At 45.4% G+C, this 25,628-nt stretch overlaps 1 protein-coding gene across 6 annotated transcripts in view; it reads left to right on the plus strand.

Annotated features, from left to right (window-relative positions):
• Window positions 1–25,628, plus strand: part of RASAL2 (RAS protein activator like 2) — a 770,134-nt gene that overhangs the window by 433,379 nt on the left and 311,127 nt on the right. For all 6 annotated transcript variants that reach the window (XM_078642089.1, XM_078642070.1, XM_078642080.1 and 3 more), the window contains one exon: window positions 23,942–24,048. In XM_078642089.1, coding sequence (XP_078498215.1) covers window positions 23,942–24,048 — 107 coding nt within the window. The remainder of the gene's footprint in view (window positions 1–23,941; window positions 24,049–25,628) is intronic.

Genomic DNA, 25,628 nt, shown 5'->3' on the forward strand with positions numbered 1-25,628 from the left:
AAGCCAGTCCGCCCACCAGCAAATATCTTTCTGCGAGTCCTGGAGGAGGCCTGCAGAAACGTTATTCTTCGTATTCTTGTTAAGTTTTAAAAGGAGGGCAGGGGCCATCTTTGTGTGACTTCAAAAAAGCAAACATTTGGTAATATTGAAGAGTGATGCATGTATAGGCTAGCAGATGTATTTGGTGTTTAGCTTTCAGGACGAGCCAGGTTCGTTCTTGATGCAACTCTCGCAGACTTGAAGCACATTTTATTACTATGTGAAACTAGAAAAGGGTTAATTAAGAGCAATATTTTTTTCAAACACTTTGCAAACTGAAATTTGTTGCTAGTGTGTGCTTATCAGTTCGCCCTTACTTCCTTAACCCGTTGGCTGCTTTGAACGTTCCGCGCCAGTGCGGAACGTTCGAAGAACTGGTGGGGCCGCGTAGGCCAACGGACATGCGCAGCACTACCGAGGTAGTGCTCGCGACGACCGTTGGCCAACGGCAGCAGCCAACGGGTTAATACCTGAAAACCTGCTTCTCTTTAATGACGTCTGTCTGAAGATGCCACTTCTACCATCATCACAGTTTGACTCCACATTTTTGTTAGCCAAATAAAGATATTTTCAGTAGTGCTTGGGTATCTTTCTTAAAACCAGCATTAGGTCTTGGCTTTTGTTATGCAGATCTATTGCTTTTGCCAGTGCTTTTTGGCGCTGCTGTTCAGCATCGACAATTAGAGGTTTGTATTTATTTTTTGGCTGCAAAAAAATGTGATGATTCATATGTGTGCATGCATCATCACGCATGCTTTTTGAATGCATCATGGTGAAACAGCTGCTCCGCATCACTGCTTCATTACACAGAAGCTGTTTTGGTTTTTGTTTTCCTGTACCATTCCAAGATGGTGGATGCTTATCTTGAGAGTGTAAATTAAAAACATAATACAAATTGCAGCTGCATGGATCTTGCAAAAAAATATATATATATATATATATCTTAATTAAAAAAAAAAGACTGCAACTGGGAGGAGGGAGCAACACTGGGATAGGTTAACTAAATAAGCACCCGCAAGAGCAGGTTTGTGGGAGCAATAGAGAAGCTAGGTGAGGGGATGCAACAGATGAGATGGGGGTGTAACATACAAAAACAGGTGGATATATAAATTCAGAGCAGCATACACGTGTGCGTGCATACTGGCCATGTGACTTGTTACATGGCCTTTGGTCAGGACCTGCAGATCTGTTGTCTCTCATACCAAATCCATCTGGCAGAAAGGTCTGCTACGACTCCTTACAGTTGGTAGTAGTGGGAGAGGTGTGGCGCCGCGGCCAGGGCGACTGACGCTGGAATCTGGGGATCAGGGTTCGATCCCCGGCTCCGGTGGCAGGTTAGCCCAGCACCATGTGACTCTGGGCAATAGCTTGCTTAATCTTCCCGACGGCCCCCAGCGCCTAGAGACCCTTGCGGGTGATTGTGCGCTTTACAAATGTGGATTATTATTATTATTATTAAGTAGCTGGGGGCGTGGTTTGGACGCCGAGGGAGATGGCGGCTCTCTGAGTCTCTCTGTTCGTGCCGAAGGAGTCATCTAGATCTGGAGCGCGAAAAACCTCTCCAGCGCCGACAACAATAGAAGAAGCGGACGCCGGAATGTGAGCGGGTCACATAGAGCGCTCGACCGACGAGTTACGCAAAGGAGAAGTCCGGTTTTGACAGCTTCGCAGCTCCGCTCCGGGTGCCGCCGGGCTCTGGTAAAGGACGGCGGGAGGAAGGCTACGTGACCGCCCAGCAAACCGCCGAGGATGCCGGCAGACGAAGATCGAGGATCCAGCTCGATATGAGGGCAGACTTCTGAGGATCCCGGCGGCGAACCGGACTGTGAGATGCGCAAAAGGGTAGCGGGGGAAAGAGACCGTGAGTAAATTTAACGCTTGGGGGCACAAAAAACAGCTCGAGAGACAGCCATTGCTCGCACCCTCACAAAATGGCGGCATAACGCATTTGTAAGGAATTGCAGGTCTACAATTTGATTCTGCCCATATGTTACCAGCGTTTCCACGGGGGTAAAGGAGCTAAAAACGATTGGGCTTATAAATGATTGAACATTAAAATCGGTAAATCGGTAATAAGCAGAAATGTGCTTTTTGTGACGATTTAGACCCCTGTGGCTAGATAACGATCTTGTATGTGCAGACTAGCCATGATCCCAAATCGACCAAATTACTTTCGATACTGCTAAGGCTTCAGGGCTGCCACAATTTCATACGATGTGATGGCTGGGTGCTGGATCAACGCGAAGGAATGATTATCTGATGTCTTATAATGGGCAAAAAGTTATGGGCAACCAAGGATTGGTAAAAGCTGGTAAAGTCTGGTAAAAGAGTGCAGAATCTGAATGTATGCTTGGAGATTGCGCCCACCACACGCTGTATCACTGCAATGCGAATACGTGTGAGTTCCAATCCTCGCATATTACCTATTTAACGCTGCGCGTGGTGGCTTCCAAAATGGCGACGCAAGCTTCCACCCTGAGATGAGGAATTGCGCCTTCAGCACAGTGCCCGATCTAGTCAAATAAACGGACGGATAAGTTGTTTGCCGGCTCCTGGGTGTCTCTGCCTGTCAGTGGTCATCTGGAGGATCAAATAGGTACAAATAGGGACAAGATACCGGAGGCTGGAAAAGAAAGAGCGGTCAGGCACAAATCAGAGGAACCACTGTCAACGATCAGTCAGTCTACACCACGAATGACCATGTCAGACAAAGAGCTAGCAAAAAGCCTAAAGAGACTTAAGTCTGATCTTCCATCACCTGGCAAAGGGAGGAAGGATAACCCGGATCCCATAGACTTAATACTTAGCAGACTTGATGAAGTCAGGGATCTGGCGAAAGCGACAAAGGAAGAGGTGGCAGCAATCAGACAAGACAACCGCGACACCAATGCAAAACTTCTAGAGGCGGAAACGAGGATTAGCAAACTTGAAGATATGGAAGTTAAGACCTGCAACGCAGTTAAACGCTTGTGCATAGCAGCGGATCAAACAACACGGAAACTTGCTGAATTGGAGGACCGGAATCGAAGGGGGAATCTACGCATTTTTGGCATTCCGGAAGGTTCAGAGGATCAACTGGGGAGCTGCGTGGCTTTTCTTGAGTCCTGGTTTACCCAAGCTACAAACATGACGTTTCTACACCCACTAGAATTTGATAGAGCCCATAGAGTCCCGGCCAGGATCTCAAAGGATCAAAAGGGTCCCAGGGCTATTGTCTGTAAACCGCTCCGATACCAGCATGTAGAACAGATTCTTACGTTCATGCGTAAAAACAATCACATTTTGTGGAAATCTGCTAAGGTCTATATATCTCAAGACTATAGTAAAGAGACGGTGGACGTCAGGAAGGCATTCTTGGCGCTTCGACCGCAGCTGAAGAAAAGGGGCTTCCAATATGGATTCGTTGGTCCGGCAAGGTATCGAGTGATTATTCAAGGCTCTCCACACATTTTTTCTGATCCACTGAAATTGAAACGTATGCTGGATGGCCCTGAAGACTTGGACATGGAGACAAACAATCCTGTAAGCTCCGCTGATCAGGCCTCAGCCTCAGGTTATAAATGAAGGTCATCCTGCTACACACATTTTCCAATGGTTTTCTATTCCTGGTTGTTAAGCAGAACAAAGAATATGTTCGGTCTATTATGTCACAAGAATATGTGCCCAAGTTTAAGGCTTTTTGATTACGGAGTTCATGTCTCCATATATGTCTCCATATTGTACTCATTTTTCAGTATACTTTGAGGGCTCAGGTTAAGGCCCAGGTTTAAAGCTTTGACTAAGGTATCCATGTCTACACATTTGTATTCTTCTACCTTGAGCTAATACGTTTAATACGTTTAATGCGTTTTCGCATGCCTCATTACATAACTTTGTACCTTTACCAGCTGGTAATGCTGTGGTTCTGTTAATCATTCAAACGAAGGTAATGCCTTGTTTCGCTTGTCTCTTATCTTGCAGTCTTTGAATTCCTTCATACGTGCAAGGTTACTAGATGCATGGTTTATTATAGTTCGTTAGTATAGTTTGTATGCTCCAAATTCATATGGATATGTTTAGGCACGGGGAGGCTGCACCGTACTCTCTCTCCAATCGCCATGCCTACTGAATACAGGTGGGGTGGGGAGGGTGGAGGGTTGAGGGGATTGGGGGTTCGGGTATGTGTTACATGTCTTTTATGTTTGATTCTTCTTCTTCTTGCTTGCACTTACACTGTTGCACTGGCACTTGATGGTGGTGAGGGTTATAGACTCTATGTTCACTCATATGTCCTTTCGAAGTCTCGGGGAGGTGAAAGATTAACATATTGTAGCTGGTCAGGTGTGATGTATGTCTTTCTCCGGATGAAGTATTCTCTAACTGTTCACACATAACACTGTGAATACTCCGATGGGAGTATGTAATATGGACAAAATGAAGATATTATCACTCAATGTTAAAGGTTTGAACCAACCGATCAAAAGACAAAAAATCTTAGAATATGTGCGTAGGTTAAAAGGTGATATTGTATTGCTACAAGAGACAAAACTGGAAGCTAAGCTGTTTTACCACCTGAGGAATAAGTTTTACTGTGAGGTTGTGGGTGCAGAATCTGTACACAAAAAGAATGGGGTGTTGATTCTTGTCGCGAAGAAATCAAAGGTGGAGGTTTTATCTTCTGAGGCTAGTTTAGACGGGAGGTGGGTTACGGCCAAACTAAGTAAGGATAATACGGAGTTTTATGTTACGAGTATATATGCTCCTAACACCAGTGACCTCAAGTTTTGGGAGGATCTAAATAAACATATGGAAAATATCCCAGATAGCGCTGTTCACATAGTGGGTGGTGACTTTAATCTTCCAAAAGACGCAACGCTAGATAGGGACTCCCACTGCCCTTTCAAACCAAGCAAATCTCATAGAGCCTTCAATAATCTGTGTGATCGCTTTCATTTAGTGGATGCATGGAGGCTCCAGAACCCTACAGGGAGGGATTATACTTTTTATTCTACACCACATGACTCGTACTCCAGGATTGACTACATCCTCATAACGCAGAACGGGGTACCCAGAATAGAATCTACCACCATAGAGCCTCGTGTGATGTCGGATCATTCTTGTATTTCCCTGTCCATTGCAAATGCCAAATCGTCTCCTCGTCAGACGTCTTGGCGCCTGAATGACGAGATATTAAACGATGCTCAACACAGATCCACAATACAAGCTGCCATGGTCTCTTACCTGCAAATTAACAAAGAAGGGGACACATCTGATCTTATTAGGTGGGATGCTATGAAAAGTGCAATACGGGGAGTATGTATCAAGATTAGGTCTGCCATGAATAAAAATTATAACGCGAAATTAGAATCCCTTGAAAGTGAAATTGGAGATCTTGAAAGTAAGCATCTAAGGCTAAGAGACGATATGACTCTCTATGCTCTGGCAAATAAAAAATATGAACACAATAAATTAATAAGTGAAAGGGCGGGAGTTTGGCTAGACAAAGGTAGGAGATTTAAAATTTGTGAATCCAACAAAGCGGGGAAGAGTCTCGCTTCATATTTGAAATTTAAAGTACAAAAGAACTGTATTAACATCCTTAAGGACGCCTCAGGGAACTCACATTCTGAGCCAGACAAGATAGCTGAGGTATTTAGGGTGTTCTATGAGGACCTCTATGCAAAAATACAAGGGTGGAGGAGGATAAAATTAAGAATTATTTGGATGAGTGTGATCTTCCAAGGTTGACTGCTGAAGATCAGGTTGGTCTAAATGGCCCGATAAGTGCTGAAGAAGTGGAAAGTGCGATTAAAAAATTGAAAACAGGGAAGGCACCAGGCCCGGATGGCTTTACAGCAAAATTCTATAAAACATTCCCCACTATATTATCTGGGCCCTTGCTAAACCTATTCCAAGAAATAAATAGCTCTGGTGAAGTAAAAGGTACTCTGGCGGAGGCGACAATTGCAGTACTCCCTAAGGAAGGTAAAGACCCATCGTTCCCAAAAAATTACAGGCCGATTTCGCTAATTAACATTGACTGTAAGATCCTAGCTATGATACTTTCCGCACGTCTTCAAAGGGTGCTCCCACAACTAGTCCATCCATCTCAAGCGGGCTTTCTAAAGAATAGGCTGTCCAGTGATAACACACGGATTTTGGCGCATGTGTTGGAGAAGGCTAAACTTCTAGAAACCCCTACAGTGGCAATAACGTTAGATGCCGAAAAAGCCTTCGATAAGGTTGATTGGGCCTTTCTCGAAGCAGTTCTCAATAAATTTAACTTGGGGGAAACATTTACACGGCTAGTTATGTCACTTTATTGCTGCCCCTCGGCACGAGTCAGGGCGGGTGGATCGTTTTCATCCTCCTTTTGCTTAAAACAAGGTACGAGGCAGGGGTGCCCTCTATCACCCTCGTTATTTTTATTGGCAATCGAACCGTTCTTAGATCATATAAGAAAAGACCCTAAAATTGCGGGTATACCGTTTGGAGACTGCACGGTCAAATTGACAGCGTATGCAGATGATGTACTTATCCTATCTGAAAAGGCGGATGAGGCAGTATCTGCACTCATGTCGGACATTGAAGATTTTTCGAAGGTATCGGGCTACAAGCTCAATAAAGACAAGACGGAGGTCAAACTGCTGAACAATATAGGTGACAAGGGGATCTTGGGGGATTCTGGTCTTACATGGCAGCCCAAGTGCTTTAAGTACCTGGGGTTGGACTTCGATAAGGATTTAGTCTCCACCCTAAAAATAAATGAAGAATCGACATTGAAAAAAATATCTACTCTTCTAGAAAGTTGGTCCCCAAAATTCCTTTCTTGGTGGGGCAGGGCTGAAACACTCAAAATGATGTCGACCCCCTTAGTTAACTACCTGGCCAGTATGCTCCCTATGACGTTCTCTAATACTTTTGTCTCGAAAATAGACCAGCTGTTTGGTAACTTTCTGTGGCGGGGCAAGAAAGCCAGGATATCCCTAAAGAAGCTACAACTGGCGAAAGATAAAGGCGGCCTGGGTCTGCCATCGTTCAGGAACTACCAGACAGCCTTTCTTTGTAAGCAAGGTGCTCAATGGTTAATAAAATCACCAACTTACACTCCTGTGTGGATTGACATTGAGAGATCGATAGTGGGCAACGCTCCTCTTGAGTCTTTAATCACCATGGATCTGTCACACTTACCACACTCAAGATATATAATGTTAAATACCAGAAGGGCCCTACTCAGACTTGACCAAACGCACAAAACCAAATTGACATTTTCTAAATCATCATGTATGTCTTTATGGAGAAACCCCTACCTTAAACACGCGGGTGTTGAACTCTTCTGGGAGTCATGGTCCCGAAAAGGTATTAATCTGGCCGGAGATTTGTATGACAATAGCGAACCAATCCCGTTCTCAAGCTTACAGACGAAGTTTGACCTACCCCCGATAGACTTCTATAATTTCCTAAAAGTCAAGGCGACACTAACTAGTCGTAACTTCTCACCCTACACTCCATGGCTGATAACACATCTCCCACGCATTATGCACACAGGTCACTTCGTTTCCAAGGTGTATCAACTGTTGCTACCGTTGCCCAGTAAATCTCACAGAAATGTGGAAGCGAAATGGGAAGCGGAACCTAACTCCACAGGAATAGAGTTGGATTGGGAATTGATTCATAAGTCAGCACTTGCCCACAAAGTATCACCCATCCTATTCCAGACAAAGTATATGCTCATAAATAGGTCGTTCTGGACTCCGGAAAAGCTGTTTAAATGTAAATTACGTGACTCCCCGGAGTGCTGGAATTGCCAATCAGGGACTGGTGATCTTCCTCACATGCTATTCAACTGTCCCCTACTGAGAGAATATTGGGATAAAGTGTTTGTATGCATTCATCATGTATTTAAGATAAAGCCAATGAAGGAATTTGTTTATGTCATTCTAGGGGGGCTGGAACCGCGATTGACAAATGTGCATGATCGCCAACTTTTGGACTTAATGTTGACATTGGCATGTAAGGTTGTTTTATGCAAGTGGAAATGTGCTAAGGAAGTAAATTTCAAGATTTGGCAGGAATGGCTGTCTTTCCTAAGAGGTGCCACGAATCAGGCATTACAGTCTTCTACGTGGTGTCCATCCAATAAGAAGTTATGGAAGTCATTAGACAAATCATCCCTCCATTTTGAACCGCCTTGAAGCAATACCACCTTTTAATAGTACCTTTGATATATGGGGGTGAACCTAGTCCGTATGTTAGAGCTGTTTCCATTGCATCCACACGTCAAGTGTTTAACAACTTAATCAATAACCATGTGACAAGCAAGAGTGATTCTTCTCTTTATTTTTATCATTTGTAGTTACTGTATTGGTTTGACAACATCTGTATCAATTCACTTTTGATGGAAGATTTAATGTAATGTCTTTTGCTTTCGTTTTCTTACTTCAATAAAAACGATTTGAATTAAAAAAAAAAAATTATTATTAAGTAGCTTAACACACTCTGAAAGTTCTGTTGTGACTTCAGGTATACTGACTAGCCAACAGAATGTCACCATCTACCACCATCCATGAATGCAGACCAAAAAAAATAAAAAAGATTAATGTTCATGTAGCCACATAATGCTTTTGCTACATTATTCTGTAAAGTCCAGTACAACCTTTTCTGCCTTAAAACATATATTTATTTCCACTTTGTCAGTCAAAACTTAATTTTTTTTTTATAATGAATACTGTTAACCAAGTTATATTATTCCTCAACTTAACTGTTCATGTTGACCACATGACTTGTGCATCATACTTGGAATACTCCAGTGGACCGATTGTCGTCATAGTCCTGCTCCTCCATTGGAATTTTTTTGACTTGACAACATAGCGCTTGTAAAAGCCCATTGTAGCCTCCTTTGATACATTTTCGGGCCCCCTGTACCAGCAGTGCCACCGAACCGCTGCCCTCTGGGTCAGTCACATACAGGCATCTTGGCATTGCATGGCGCCATCTTGAACCAAGGCCTCAGTTGGCCCAACACTCTTACCCCATATGAATTTACACAAACTTGCATCTGCTCGGTTTTGGTCATTTCCTCTGGTATATTATTAGTCCTCCTGGTTCTGTTTTTCAAACGCAGAAAGCCACTTGAAGAAGTTGTACCTGCACGAGCTAGTCTCTTGCCAGGCGAGAACCTGTCGTTATGCCTGGACATTTGTGTTTGTATCAAAAATGATATGCAGACCCTCTTTACAGTGACTGTGCTCCAGATTTACAGCAACAACAAAAAACAACTGTACCAGAGAAGGTGGTAATTTCTGATGTGGTAATCCCACACCAAGAAATGCTGTATTTTCTGGATGCGGTATTACAACACCATTTTGAAAGGGTGCTTTCGCCCACGTACTATTTTAGGACGGTTTCCATTAACATATTTTGCCAGGTTGTGACTGGTTACATATGCCCTTGGAAAACACAGAGAGTGCGTATTTACTGCATTGTTAGTTCTAGCTCTGCCAGTAACTCCCATTAGCAGCCAATTCGTGATATCCAAGCTTGTCATAACGAGGGCCGCAGTGGCTTGTTACCGCAGATTAAGCTCCCAGCTATGAAAGAGACTGGAAACTGAGGCTGGAATAAGACAGGAAGCAAATTGCAGAAACCTAATGGTGTATGTAATAGATTTGCCTTAGTGGGAAATAATGAAATATCAGCAAGATAAGAACCGACTAAGTGATTATTGTTAGAGTGGAACAAGGCATGTCAAAGTACGTTAGGAGGTGGCATAAAAACGAGCAAGAAATCCTAAATAAAGCATTTAAACCTAAATCTAGCCTGCATAGACAGCACTGGCTCCAGGCCACCTTTGAAGCCGAGTCACAATGCCGCTCCAGCCCTAACGAAGGTTCCTGTGCCAGCTGACTGCAGTGCTGCGTGATCTGCATGGTGCCAGGCGGGCCCTTGTTTAGAAGGTCCATTTGGCACCTCTTCAAGAGCAGAGCAGTGATCTCTGGACCCATGTAAAAATACAAATCGTCTCCCAAATCCCTTGCATACCTGTGAAGGCTAAGTCTGGCCCATTCCTCATGCACCAATAACCCAGATAGACCCTGTCCACCCCCCACTCCCGCCCAACGCTCCAAAAAGAGCTTAGTTATATTTTCTTTACCCCCAGTTTATGTATTTCTTGACTATGGGGTACAGATTTTCACATAATGACGTGCTCTTCCACGCAGGAGACTTTGAGAGCCAGCTTGGTGCACGTTCTTCCAGAAATCTTCTGCTAGGGTGACCAGACGTCCCCGTTTTCCCAGGACGGTCCCCGTTTTTGGAGAAGTGTCCCGACACTTTTCTCCAAGTGAGTCAAATGTCCCTGTTTTCTAACAGTGTCCTGGTTAAACACAGAAATGTCCCTGTTTTTCATTGCATGCTCTATTTGGCACTGTTTACGGCGTGTGTTGTCGGCCAGACTTTGCCACCCTTAAGACCCCAAGGCAGTAATACCTGGAGAAAAGTGTTTTTCTTACATTGATCCATGGCTGCCCTTTGGCAATTTAGCATTCCGCAGTTTACCTACCATGCTTTTCTGTCATGAGCAACTAAGCAACATTAGTGAGTTGTACTTTACGTGGTGCTGACGCGCAGCTATAGAAACGAGCATTGATAAAGCTAGTAAATCTGGCGTTTGCTAGCCTGTGATGTTTTATTGATTTTTGGCAAATATATGCTATGGTCCTTAAAAGTGTAAATGTAATAAAAAGTACTAATGCTGCTGCGTAAAGGAGAGGGGTGCCAATAAAAGACCTCGGATTTGTTGTCTGTAATGCTTAATCTCGGTCTGTGGAGGGATCTGTCATTGTAGTCCTTTTTCTATGTCTGACAGCTGTCAAATAGTCCTACTTTCATATTGGTGGTTACTGCAAACTGTAGTCCTACCTCTATGTCTATGACCTGTCCCCGTTTTTTTTGTTTTGAGAATCTGGTCACCCTATCTTCTGCATGAGTTGCGATGGCCTGGTCATGTGATGTGTGCTTCTTTGGCATGGCCTAGAGAATTTCAGAGATTCCTTGATCTCACCTCTGGGATTTAACCGCATGCGCGCGGCGGCTTTTCCCGCTGTACGTGGCGTTTTTTAAAAACGCGCGTTACATGACGAGCTCAGCTCGTCATCAGCGTGCGAGGGGCGCAACTGATGACGAGCTGAGCTTGTCATCAGCGCTGAAGTGGTTAAAGAGCCAGGAGACTGCAAGTTGTATTGGCTGCACAGAGATGAGTTGCTTTGACCAAGGTCACGCAATATGTTCTAGCGGTGAGGACGGTTTTACAATTAAACCCCCGATCTCGTTTGCAGCATACATTGCCCTGTAAATTCACGTTTTGCCTATATCTCCTATCTAGTGATTTAGTCAGTAAGTGCTAAGTTTATGTTGAAATCAAACTGTGTTGTCTTTGAAATGGGTGTGTACGAGTCCAGCCCACTCAATAGAAGGCTAGAAAACCACCGTTGGGTGGCGTGCTTTCAGTTTAGTCTGAAATATAATTTATGTGCTGGAAAGTGTGGGTCGAGCGTGGAAGATCAGGGCTGCAAGTGATGTGTGTAAGCTCACCCTGGACAGGCGCAGCCTGCACCGACCTGCTGCGGGTAACTCTTCTTTTCTGTGGCAGGCTGGCAGCAGTAGTGATTTCACTGCAGCTCAGGGCCGACTTTAGGGTGGTGCCTCGAGTGGTGCAGCCGCGCCGGACGCTGACTTGGGTGGGGGCACTGTGTTTAAAAATAACTTGTGGTTTAAAAGCACCTGAACTTCCTTGTACGTCCAGGAGTTTTCGGGCAACAATAAACGTGTTACGATAACTCTAGTGATTAATGTTCTTACTTATGAGAGATCAGAATTTTGTCTCGTGCCAGTTTTGGCTCATCTTAAAGTAGAGCAGAGGGTTAATGTGCCTGTTGCAAAGAACACCATGCACACCACAGATATGAGTGTAAGTGAACTGTGAGTAGCACTATAAAACAAATTAAATATTTGTCAGAGAGAGGCTATTGAGAGATGGGGTGCACTTTTGGAGAGTGGTAGTGGGGGAGTTTATGGAGAAGGAGGTCATAGGGGCACCAAAAAAGGTTGTCGCACCAGGCGCGGCCAAAGCTAAAGCCGGCCCTCCTGCAGCTCATCAGATATGGCCCAGGATTCGCCTGCTTGCCTGCTTCTTCCGCCCAGAGTTGATGTGTTAAAAGAACCGTGACTGCCTTGACTCAGGAAAGCCGTCAAACCGGCCTGCGGAGTATCCAACCACCTGCCCTCTGTGGTTTCTGTTCATCAGCGTTCCCACACTGCTTGTTGCTCTTTCATGGACCTAGGCGTAACTTTTACCATATATTTGTGAGCACTCTGTGACGCATTTGTTTTGATAAGTTGTTAATGGTGTTTTCGAGTGTAAGTTTTTCCATACTGAGAATGTAATCGGAAAGCAGAGCGTATTTTCGTGCTGTCATTGCGCGCATGCGCAATACGCTACAGGCCACCCCGTGGCTGCTAGGCATGTGCATAGACAGTGTTTTACATGGGCAGGTATTGACCGGTACTGAGTACCTGCGCTTCTTTAAATTGAAAGAGAGAGTACCGGCACTTCTCAGCAGTGCTGTAATCATTTAAGGGTGGAGGACCGGCACTTCTCAGGAGAAAAGCAGGTACTATAAATAGCGAGTACCTGCAATTCTATATTTTCATCTAAGGCACTGTGCATAGACAACTGTGGGACACTGACACTGTGCTACACAGCGCTGGTACAGTATTACTTCCAGGAACGTGTATACAGCCATCGGTGCGAGCATTGTGTTTGAGAGCTCTGGTACAGTGTTACTGACTGCCAAATATACACAGATATATCGGTGGGGCGCACGCTGTGTACTAACCAGATCTGTTACATTCTTAGTGACAGGTACATACATACATGTATACAGCCATCAGTGAGGGGGAAGAACTCCAGGGCACAGTCACAGTCTTAAACATACATGTGTGTGTACAGCCATCAGTGAGGGGGGAAAAAAGAACTGTGCTTTTGAGCTTTGTCGCAGTCTTAATGACTGGCACAAACATGTATACAGCCATTAGTTTGGGGGGGGGGGACTCCAGAGCAGCGTCACAGTCTTAGCGACTGGTACATACGTGCATACAGCCATCAGTGAGGGGAAAAAAGAACTGGTCACCAAAGCTTGTGCACAGTTAGTGACCAGCACGTGTATTCAGACATACCTGTGGGACACTGGCACTGTGATTCAGAGGTCTGGCACAATATTCCTTCCCGGCACATGTATATAGACACCATTGAAGGACACACGCGCTGTTCTTCAGAGCTCTGGTACAATATTACTGACTGCCACATGTACACAGCCATACACACACCTGTGGACTACTGACACACTGCCGCTGTACTTTAGAGCTCTGGAACTGTATTCTGCCAGGAATGTACACACAGCCCCCAGGGAAGAGCATAAGCACTGGACTTCAGACCTCTGTCACAGTATTAAAGAAACATCACATGTATAATGTATACCTTTGGGTCGTACAGACGCTAAAGCTCACACCTCCACGTTATTATCGCCCTGCACACACATACAGACGTCAATAAGGGGCACACTAGTTGTGCTACAGACCCCACACACAAGTATCGTTGCCTAGCACGCGTACGCAGCCGTGAAGTACACCGACACCCTTGCAAGCATGCTCTCTGAAGGGCACTCAAGAACCCGAAGCAAATCCGAGCGCTCTACGACTTTTTTCAGGGCTATGAAGCGCTGTATAAGTGAGGCAGGGAGAGTATGTACTCGAATACCCAGAGGGTTCTGAGGAATTTGCAAAAGGTAGGAAAGTGCCATATAAATGCCAGTGTAATGACAGCCCGTCACTGAGGGACATTCATGTGTCTGATTGCTGGGCGTGTGAAATCACAGAGACACGCTCATAATGTGACGCTAAGATTTATTTTTACTGCAGGGCGTTTGTGTACAGTTATTACTACTGTATAGAGTCGTGCATGCCAATAGACCCGATCAAAGAGGGAGAGACTCGATTTTTTTAAAGCCAAAATGGCTTTATTTCGGGTGTTTCCCGCCTGAAATTACCTCTCCTTCAATAGATGGGGGACAACACATTCTCACGGTTATTTTTTTTAAAAAGCCTCCCTCTTTCCTCTTCTAAAATGTTAGCATTATTGCTTTAACATTTTTTTTATTTTGAGAGGTAGCGAGTATTACAGTAGAATGCTGCACTTATCTAGAGTGACGTAATACGTTTAACTGCAGAGTACCGGCACTTCTCAGAAACAAGCAGGTTTTTCTATTTTCTCATTTCAGCACTGGTTAGCATGATGCAAAGCTCCCATGCCCTGTTATTGCGAAGAAAGAGTGCGCGTCAGACCTGTGGCCTGGAGCCGTGTGTTGTTTAATCAGTACCTGCCCCCACCTCCCCGACCTCTGCAGCCACGCCGTGGTACCTGAGCCCGAGTGTCAAGGTGACCCGGATGTGACGCCCGGGAGGTCATCGCTCCGCGGCTGGGCGGGGTTTCCGCGTTCTGACGGCTCCTGTCACTTAGCACCGGCTCTAGAGGTTAAGATGCTCCCAGCAGCGCCTCCATTAACGTTGCTTCCCAGAGGTTTTTAAAGCAATAGTCATTTATTTTGGTGCCATGTTTTCCCACACTGTGATTGATGCTGTTTTTCACACTTTCTGGTGTCATAAAGTGGTGGTTTAGTTGGGGGGGAAAAGGGTATTTTGTGGTCATTTTAGGCTTATTGTTCAAACTTTAAGCCCTTTTTGGGTCTCGCTGGTAATGCATCCGCAAGGATGCATGTGTCCAGCTGGAGACGTATAGTGATCAGTCTGGGGGGAAGGACGGACAAGAAAGTGGTACGCGCTTTCTTCCTGGATTTGTGTGCGCGAACGCGCACGTCCCGTCCCGCGCCGTACACATGCGCGCGCATACAGACAGACACTCGCTCACACACACACCCCCTCCCCCAGTCACACACACGCACTCCAAGACACATACACACGCACGCACGCACACACACATACACAGCCCCCCCCGCACACGCGCGCACACACATGCCCCCCCCACCCCCACCACTTACCGGGCTCTTTCGGCGTGTTCAGTGTCTCATCTACGGCAGCGCTGGTACCAGGGGGCAGGACTTCACTTCCGGGGCTCCCTCCAGCACCTGGGAGCCCCGGGCTGCGGAGAGGCGATCAGTCGGCCGGCTCCACACTTCTTCCTCGGCGGCGGCGGGCGGGACTTCCTGCCGGATTGCAGGCCCCGCCCCCGTCTCAGGCAAAAGTGCCTGACTTCCGTTTTTTTGCTTAAGGCAAGACAGGCATACAGAAGGGACCAGTAAAAATGCATTTGGTCAGGAAAGTATTTTTGCTCTGCTCGGATTTGAAGCATTTGACATAATTGAGGAATGTTGGAGAAAGGGGCTATATCGCCACACACATTACTGATCTGCAGATTCATTAAAACATTAAAAATAGATCGCTTTCACACTGGAATACATCCTTGCTTGCCTAACCTACATCCTAAAATCAAGACACAAGCAGACGTAGGGCATTTGCGTTTCTTCAAATGTCACCTTTTTTGCTTCAGAGAAATCAAGCTAAATAAGAAAGGTCATCAACACCACGACATTCCGGACAAAGGGCTCCCTTTACTGCTGGCCCATTCTTCTGTCATCTCTTTCAGCAAGGGAGGTCACCAACATAAACTAATTCACTTATTCTTGAAATTACCGTAAATATATTGGCTATTGATAACTGCAGTACATTTGTTTCTGCATGCGGTGGCTGTGATGGAAGAGATGATGGGGAAGGTAATGAAGTACTGACAACGGTATTCTTGGCTGCTGGACTCAGTTAAAAAGCAATAATATTTTTATTTTTCAAATGGCTGCCTTACATTAACCATTACTCGGAGACCAGTAAGAATGCCCATGTAATGAAGACTTGGCACGGTGGATATTGTACAGTTCGTTATTAAAAACTTTGCACGCAGTGTAAGGCATATAACAACATCACAGTGTGCAGTGTTTTCACTAGGACATAACTGCACACGTAAGTATGCACTGACATAGGAAAGCTTACTCTCTGTGCTTTACCAAGAAGCTTGTTCCTTTATTTTTCAAATGTTTCCTTTTTTAGATGCTTCCGTTGCGCTTCTGGGATGCCATCTAAGTCATGTAAATACAAAACATATTGCATTACAAATGCTATAGGTATCACATTTGCGAAAGTTATAACTATTGGCATTGTAAATGACAAAGCTATTAATTTAGCTATTAAAAAAAAAAACATAAATAAAAACTTTGCCATTTACAATACCAATAGCTCAAACTTTCCTAATGCGAGAACCATTGCATTGCAAATGCTTGTTCCTTTACTGCCCAATGCAAGTTTCTTCTGGTTGGCATATACATTCATAATCTAAGGTGCCACCTATATACTATGCCCAGCTTCTCAGCAGAGCCCAAGCTGCCAGTACGAGGGAAACCTCGACTTGATCTCAAGAGAGTATCTTCTGACCAACCCTTCCGAGGTGCCTTTTTAATGGCAGATTTTGTAGTTTTAAGGGTGCAGTCCTTTAAAAAAAAAATTTTGTATTGTGATTGCATTTACATAGCTCTTACTGCGGGTCGAAGCGCTTTTTCGACGAGTAGCACACAACTCCGGAACCCATAAAGGATTAGTGGTGAATTAGAATAGTGAAATATGAAAGTTATTTGAGTGGTGGATATGTAAGTCAGTTATTTGGATTGAGAAGGAGAGTGAAGGGATAGAAGAGGGAAAAAGGTTTACATTTATGTAGCGCTTGCTACCCCGATGGGGTGTTGAAGCACTTTTTGGCGAGTAGCACGCTAGTCTGGAACCAATAAAGGATTAGTGGTGAATTAGTATAGTGAAATGTGAAAGTAATTTGAGTGGTGGATATGTATACTCCAGAACTGAGATTTCCCTACTCCCTCTCAGGTAAAATCCATACAGGCCCTTTATTGTAAACCCATAGTGTGCTGTGGGAAAAGTATCTGGCAGGAATGTGGCATTTAAAAGGGCTATTTATCTGTACACATTTCTCTGTAGCGCCCAGACTTGGGTATTTCTGTTTGACTTGACTGGGGAAATACACAAACATCCTGTCATTCTTCTCAAAAACGTGAGAGAAAAATGTATTAGCATTCCCTCTTGAGGAAAGAAGTGCCTTCGTATAAGGAGTTTTTTTTTTTTTGCCATGAATAGGCTGTGAGCTGAAATCTGTATCCTGTTCAAGTCTAACCCAGTTTTATCATCCTAGACTTGTAGAAAAGCCACAGACAGCACTATACCCTATATGAGAGGCACCCCAAACTATTTTTTCGATTGTTGATCAGAGCTGTATCCATCCCCTAGAACCGGATATTACAGGCCTCTGAAGACACACAGCCTGTGAGGGTGTTTCCTTGTCCATGGAGCCTCTGTCGCTCATCTCACATAGGCGCGGTCAAGATTAATATCTACAAGAGGCCATGCGGCTGTTTCTGCATTTTCGTTTGCCTGGGGTGGTTGTCTTAGTACAAGAGAACACATGACAACAAAAAAAAGATTAAGGCATCTCCCACCACCAAATCAACCCAGTTTACCTGGTGATTGTACCTTTAACAGGGCTTAAGCCCATGTGAGCAGTCTCCGGTCAGTAGATTATGCCTGCAAGCAAGCTCCCCCGCACTAGAGTGAAACCTGTTTCTTTAAACTGGGCATGCCCCCCTGCACTAACCTCATTACACTTTCCTTGTAGCATGAGGTCTTGAGCAGGCAGATCACCCCTGCTGGTGAAGACTTTTCTGAGCAACCATCTGGGGAATCTCTCCTACAGTGCAGCGGTTGTAGCCTCCTTGTCATTATGTACCCCTTATAAAGTGTCCATGGTTGTTGTTCCTAAAGGCAATGTCCACTCCTTGTTAATAGGGATACACCTATCGTAGGTACATGGAAGATAGCCCAGCTCAGTCTGGGATACTGATTAATATTACTTTGACACAATAGCATTTTATGTGGACCTCTAAAGCTAGTGATGCTCAAGTCGACCAATGCTTGGGCTCCAGCTCAGCAGTTCATGCGTGCCCCAGAAAGTATGGTTGGCTTTGCCATCTTGCCTGTATGAAGGGTGGTGTGGTCTCTTGAGTAAATATCTCTCTGAACGAGTGACCTACATCAACTGCAACCTGTAGGCTGCTTCGAAGCTGCCACTTGTAGCTGCCTTTGCCAATGTACCAGCATCCATCCATCCATTCATTTACCCACCCTGTGATCCACTCCTGTCCCTGCTGTGGGTGATCTCAGTCCCGCCAAGCTGTGCACCCAGCCAGGGGGCTGCCTCTTTAACCGTGCACCAGCATGGCTGTTTATGCTACTCAGCTTGTGTGGTACATTTATAAAGTACAAAAAATAAAATCCCAAAAGTAAAACCATTGGTCTCTAAACTCAAAAAAAGTCTTTACAGTGTTCTTTTTTTTTAGTCTGAACCTTAAGAGCGCTACGGTCAGAGTGTGGCCCTTCGTATGTGTGTGTGTGTGTGTCTCTCTCTCTCTCTCTCTCTCTCTCTCTCTCTCTCTCTCTCTCTCTCTCTCTCTCTCTCTCTCTCTCTCTCTCTCTCTCTCTCTCTCTCTCTCTCTCTCTCTCTCTCTCTATGTGGCAACCGTTGGATATCATGGATACAATACAATTCTCCAATCGTTAAGAGATACAGTGTTATGTTACGTCACGTCATATTTTGTGCTATATACGGACAATATAATCTTTGTTAGGTTAGCTGCATGTACCTTTCGTAGTACTTTCTGCTACCCTAATGTTGCTCAGCTGTACTGTGTTTGGGGGAGGGGGGCAGAGGACCCAAGACATAAGAATGGGGGTACACAGTAGAGGGAGTGATCTTGTTCTTACCTCCCCGAATGTCCCAGTAGTGCTTTGTGGGTAGCTGACTTGGGTATCAGAATGGGGGACCAGTTTTAAGACCAGAGTGTGTTGGACCTCGCTTTCATTTATTTAAGAGTTTTATATAGCGCTAGCTAGACCCGGGGTTATCAGAGTGCTTCACAACAGTATATATTCACTTGAAAGATAATAATCCTTATTTGTAAAGTGCGAACATATCACCCCTTTGGGTTTCAAGACGCTGGGGGCCGTCAGGAAGATAACAAGTATAGACAGGACAGCTGAGACGCTTCAGATCAGATCCGTGGTTTGAGATGTGTGGGCAAGCAGAACGTGGATACCGGCCTTTTTCCCTCAAACTTATATCAGTCAATCAATCAGTATTTGTTAAGCGTGACTACTCACCCGTGAGGGTCTCCGGGCGCTTGGAGGGGGTTGTGGGTTGCAGGTCCGACTGGGCGCTTTTGACAAGAAGACAGAGGTGCCCTTAAGTGTGTAAGTACTGTCGTACCCCAAGCGACAGAGAGCGATGGTTTCTGACTGGGCCTCTTTGATGGCATTAGAATCAAACAATAACACACTCACACAAGAGTTGTCCTTCGGAAGAGGGGACAGGGGCACCCCTCGGGCTATTCTGGCTTGGTCCAGCATGTTCTGATCCCAGATGTTTGGCGTTCCTTTAGTGGGATGGATTGTTCCTCTCACTGCGTGCTCCTTTCTTGCTTCTTCTGTGTCATTAAGCGGGTACCAAGGAGGCGTTTCACAATGAAGGTCTTGTGGTGTATGGAAGGTGGGGCTGTTCTCCCTGAGTTCACTGTCTCGGAGGCCACACACTGCTTGCTAGGCGCTTCTTCGGTAACAGAGGCCTCCAACAGGCGAACTTTGGGTTTGAGGGTAATCAAGAGGTAAGCGCCTTGTAGGGTTTGAGCTCTGCTTTTGTGGGCTGCCTTGACGGCTTGGGGCGCCTAGAAGCACGCGCCCAGAGAGGTTAGTATTCAAGCCACTGAGGGTGGGTTAATAAGTCTCCGGTTAATTCCACCCCATGCAGTGGTCTCACTGTTTATCTAGGAGTTGTCGATCCATTCTACATTTTTAGCATAAACACTGGCTATGTAAGTGAATTACTATTTAGATGCATTGTGTGCCAAAAAACTAGGATGAATGAGAGTCAGCCATTTGACAGCTTTGGACAGTTATTTGCTTGCTGCAATCCAATGCAGTGCATTACTTAAGCAGTAGTGCACACTGGGGCGTGATCAAAATGTTTTTTAACGTGTATCTTGCAGCCATTTTAAGGTAGATCACAGAAACAAAGAAATTGTTAGTAGAAAAAAACTATAGTGCCCTTGGTGACTGCGTGCTCCCTGCACCATGAAGCTCTAAAGTGTCTCTTTGGAGGTTGTAGTTTTGTCCCACCTTGGGTTATCTTTTTGTGGTAGCACAGTGCATGGCCATGGTCCGAGTCTAGCCCCTTCAAATGGGTTTGAACTACTGTGCAGATGAGATGCACCGAAATTCTGCCCCACGACCCAGTTTGGGGGCTCTTGGCAAAATGGATGTTGGCAATAGACCCTCACCCCTGACGAAAATCTACTGGGCAGACTTGTCACTGACAAACGATTCCGCTCTTTATATTTCCTTCAAAGTTCAAAATGTTCCCTTTCCCAAAAAGCACATGGGAAAATCTTGAGAGGTCCCCCCCCCCCTCTACTCTCTCTTTCACCTCTGGACACCGAATAATTTTTCATAAATTGGATCCAGGAATTTAGGGTTGTTTCGGAATGGTTTGGACATGCTTTGGACAGTTGTACACTAGTGTTTCAGGAGGCCAGGCGCCACATGAAATTGCGTCATGGGGTTGGGTACATAGTCATTTGTGATCATTGCCGCCAAAAACTGCCAAGCCTGGTTGGCCCATTGTCCCAAGTCGACCAATTCTAAGGCTGCTTTCCATGTGCATGGGAACATAACATAAAAAAAGCAAATGGTCCTTTAGGTCTTTAAAGCAAAACTCAAAGGCGCAAGATACTTCTCTTCTGTTGTGGTTGTAAGGTGGACGAAATTCCGCCCATGGACTCTTCCGGATTTAATACTACCTCCAGAAATCGAGAAATGTTCTGTTACCAGCCAGCCCAAAACTGTGGCCCATATATTTGTTTAATCAAAATATTTGATCAGCAAAGAGAATTTCCCATTGCTCTCTTGGTGCTTAGCATATCTGGGCCCGCGTTTGTGCGCAAAGGGGGTCTAAGGGGAGGGGGGGTTAGAACGCTCGTGGTAGGTATTGATCTGTGTCTTGGACATGGTTGAGGATGACTTGAACTTGCTGGAAGTGGTACTTAACACAGGGATGAGCGCCCTCTGGAGAGTGGCCGTGCCCTGTTCTTTTCCTGTTTGCTTGAATGACCTCTGTAGGTTCCCTCCTTCTGGGGTGCAGGAAGGCGACCAAGGGGCGACCTCTGCCCTTAGTTCGCTAATGGCGAAGATACATTTGTCTACAGTCTCATCCTGCGAGGCCCCCACTGCCGGGTTGTGTGTAATTCAATGCAGCAGCAGAGCAGAGATGCATTGATTTTTCCAGCAGGTGAATAGGAGGATACTGTAATGCATGGGGGAGGGGCCAGGGAACCAGAGGGAAGTCAGGCATCTAAATTTGGACGAGTGGAGTCGGTGTAGATATTCCAGAGAGCTCAGCAGAAATGGCACTTGGACCACGGCAGCAGATTTCCGATCCTGGCTTCGACGCAGAGCCGGTGCGGGCGAGAGAGTCCCTGACACAGCGAGGGAGGGGAATGAACGTTATTGAGCTCTGTATGGAAAAAGCAAGCTCCCGAAGCCCTTGTTACCTTTTACCTCACCGTCCGCAGGTGTGCCTTCGTCTCATGCCCGGACAATCCATTGCTTGCTGGAAGACAACGTACTGCTGCCTTGTAGGCTGGATGGAAATGTACAGAGACCTGCTGCTTTGCGTCATTTCTACAGTGATGGTGCTTGTTTTGCCTTGCTGTTGGGCTTCAGGCCAGGAGGTCTGGGATTGTACTGTTCTGGTGCCCGGGCTAAATGCTTGTCTTGAACTGTCTATCCTTTCTTTTCCCACCAGACGAGCCAATGTCTAACTTTTCACATACCACTGAATTTCCATGTGCCTCATTTTTTTTTACCTTCTCAGGCTGAGCACCAATTTTGGATGTAGCTGGCTCTATAAGCAACCATCCCGGTGACTGGTAGTGTGACGCACAAAAACCATCACGTGCACGACTAAATCAAGCTTGTCTTCAGATCGAGCACACCCTGTGCGCCTGTACCCACATCACTGGAGTGTATCTCTCTCCGTCGGCTGTATACTTAGAATTAATGTGTTGGTCTTGTGATCATTAGTGTGATTGCCCTGTGACTTGGAAGAACCCATTCTGGCTCATGCATCACCCGTGTATGCTTAGGTACTGTGCATGACTACGAATGACAAAAATTGGCACCTCTAGGCCTTCCGGTGACTTTTTTTTAAAATCCAGAGCACTTGTGTGCATGTGCTGGCACTGATAGTGGGACATATTTGGACTTTGTCTGGTCCGATGATGAATGAAATAAATGGGCATTAACACTACTATGTCTGATTTCTGCTGTGGCCACCCTCAACCTATAATTTGGTTGACCCAGAGATTTCCCTTCACTCTCGGAGGGCTTCTCACCCCATGCACCAGAACACTGCATTTGTTTTTGTTACCTATGCGTTTCAGCCACAACCTCTCACACAAGGGCCTCCCCAGCTACTGACCGTACTCCACGTGGACCACTGTCCCTATAAAACTTGGATAGAAGCGCTGTTTTTATTAACCCTACGTCATACTCTAATGAACAGCACTTTTGTGTTCCATCGCACACTCTGAGATGAACAGAAGTCGAGATCTTACCCTGTAGAAAGATCCACCTCCCCATTGACATGGCCCAGAGTACTTCACTGGTGGACTCCACCGGGCTGCTCTCACCCGCCTCGCGGTTAATTTCTGTAAATATGCATTAGTGCCGCGGACTGAAGGCGAGAAACCCAACGAGGGCAGAGTATCTGAGGGAGCCCTGGCAGGCAGGCAGGCGTCGGTTAAGAGCTTGTAAGTCTCTAATGAGGATAAGCAGTCTGAACAATTGATTGAATTTCTGCAGTCCTGGGTGATTCTATCTCTCTGCAAACTGACAGGGCGGGGGGGAGCGAGGGAGCAGAGGGAGGGCAGGAAAAGAAATCTAGCCGGTTTCTTGAGTGGAAGTAGCACGGATCCCCAGGGCCAGGAGGCTAGAAATGGAAGTTTAGCCGCGTCTGTCTCTTGAAAGGAGGTCATCAGAAGTCATATGTGTCCACCATCGCGCGCTCACTCCGGATCCGGGGACCAGAAAGGGCTCAGTAGGATGATGGTTCTGCATCCTCGGAGGACACCCTGTCAAGCATTGGCACCTGGATCCCTGTGAACCCTTCGTTGGGCGGCGAAGATGGGGAGCAGCTGCGATAAAGGTATCTATGTGACATCTTTGCGCCCTGCTTTCGATTTCTGTACGCTGTTCTTGCGGCAATAAGGTGTGTAGTGGTATTCACTGGAGGTCTGTGGAGGGGTCACTCTTAAAATGTTTGGATGTCAGTGCATAATTCATTCCACCCTTCTTTGGCAGCTCAGATGCACGGTAAATAGAATATCTGACAATTGAGCGTTGGGCAACCCAATTGTTTACTTCCTACCACCCACACCCAAACTTCTCTGGTTGTTACATAAATTGGTTGTACTGTTTCACTGGTCTCTTGTAGGATACCCGTGTGAGAACTCCCACTGTTTTATTCTGTATTTCCATTGTGTGACAATGATTGCATTTCTTCAAAGGAGAAGGGAACGATTTGTAGTACATTGAGTTGTTTTTAAATTCTTTGTGTTTTGGATTGGCTGTTACAGGTTTCGGCACAATGTATTTTGACCTTTTCCTCTTTCTTTCTCTCTTGCTTCCCCAGAGGTGCCACCTGAGAGGTCTCCTCGCCGTAGGAGCATCTCTGGAACCAGCGCCTCCGAGAAGACCAACTCCATGGAGGCCCCAAATACCTCCCCGTTTAAGGTCACGGTAAGTGTTGTATGCTTGACAGGGCCGAAGAAGGGTCATGGTTCGCCCCCAAAGTGTCGCTAAGAGCTAATGTGCCTTTGGGGCAAAGTGGTCTGATGGGCCTTGAGCAAAGCAGAGGGCACCCCAAGGTGGTCTGTCTGAGCTTTCCCTGGAAGGGGGAGCTACTCGGGCATTTTCTGCCCTCCTTTCTCCTGCATCCTCTCCTCTTTGCATAAGTTGCATAGTTTTGCGATTCATGACATACGGTCACAAGCCTCATTTTCTGCATTCAGCCCATAAGAATAGAAAACTGCCTCCACCACTGCTAGATAGCCAGGTAAATTGGGGGCAGATTAGAGAGGCTACGGATCTCAGGAGGTATAGGATAGGAGTTTGCTTATCTTTTCAAGCTTTTCAGAAGAAGTCTACTCCTGAGCAAAGCTCCATCTGCGACTTTGTTTACTAGGGCACTCAATGCCACTGTATCCCAGGTAGACGGTGATAGCGCAAAGAGTATAATCACAATGTAGACGAAACATACCATTATTAACACCAATAATACATTGTTCTCTTTGCCTTGGATCAGTATGTGACAAGGTCAACAGTGACATACTTATCCGAGTCCTTGAGAAAAAACACATTTTGGTTGCAGAAATAACAAGTATTGGCAAACCAATTAGTGTGCTAGCACTTGCAAACACAGGCATTTACAAATGCTGTTGGCTTGCAAAACGGCTGTTTCACATAATAAAGTAATCTCTAGCAGCATTACCAGTCATGGGGGGGAAACGTAGCAAAAAAGATTTCTGTATAGAATGCATATAAAAGATAAATAATTAGATGTGAAAATGAATGTGAGAATTGAGTTTACTTTTCGGATGTAAAATAGTCGCTCTCGTATGCCGGTGGAATGATAAACGAAAGAGCCAATAGCATTAGGTGAAGTTGGACTGCTACTTTGGGTGGAGCCACAGGCCCCACTCAGATAAAGAATTGTTAAAAATAGGATTGGCATGCAGCTGTGTTGTCATACCAGACGTAAAAATATATTAAACTCTGTCTCCACTTAATATGCAACCATGCCTGCTATGTTCACCACTGCTCATTTATTAAGGTACCCCACGTTTTTCACTTATTGTGCTATTGCAAACTGTTACTACTCCTAAGGATATGAACCCATTAGATCGGCACTTCCTTGCAGTTATTTGCAGACTATGCAATTTGTCCCTCTACCCAGTGCATTTGAATCCTTTCTGCAAGTAAACTTTGCAAATATGATGTACTTAATTTTAAAGACTCATTTCTAGCTTCCAGTTTTAACTATTTTACTCATTCAGGTGGTTTAATGTGCTTAATAAAATTGACAGATTGTCAATTAATACTCTAGTAGTGACTAACCGGGAAAACGAACATATTATCGTAGAGATGTCTCTTCTCCATGACGTCAGGGCGATATATTGATTCCGTTCGAAGAAGCTTGTAGGATAATATTACACTCCTGTTTTGGTTCTCCTTGGGAGTCATGCATTAAAATTGAACGTGTTATTGCTTCAAATGCTCTAAGCGGATCCTGGTGAGCCGTTCCGAACCCACACACAGAT

The sequence above is a fragment of the Lissotriton helveticus genome, chromosome 1_1 (assembly GCF_964261635.1).
Source record: "Lissotriton helveticus chromosome 1_1, aLisHel1.1, whole genome shotgun sequence".
NCBI classification, from domain to species: domain Eukaryota; kingdom Metazoa; phylum Chordata; class Amphibia; order Caudata; family Salamandridae; genus Lissotriton; species Lissotriton helveticus.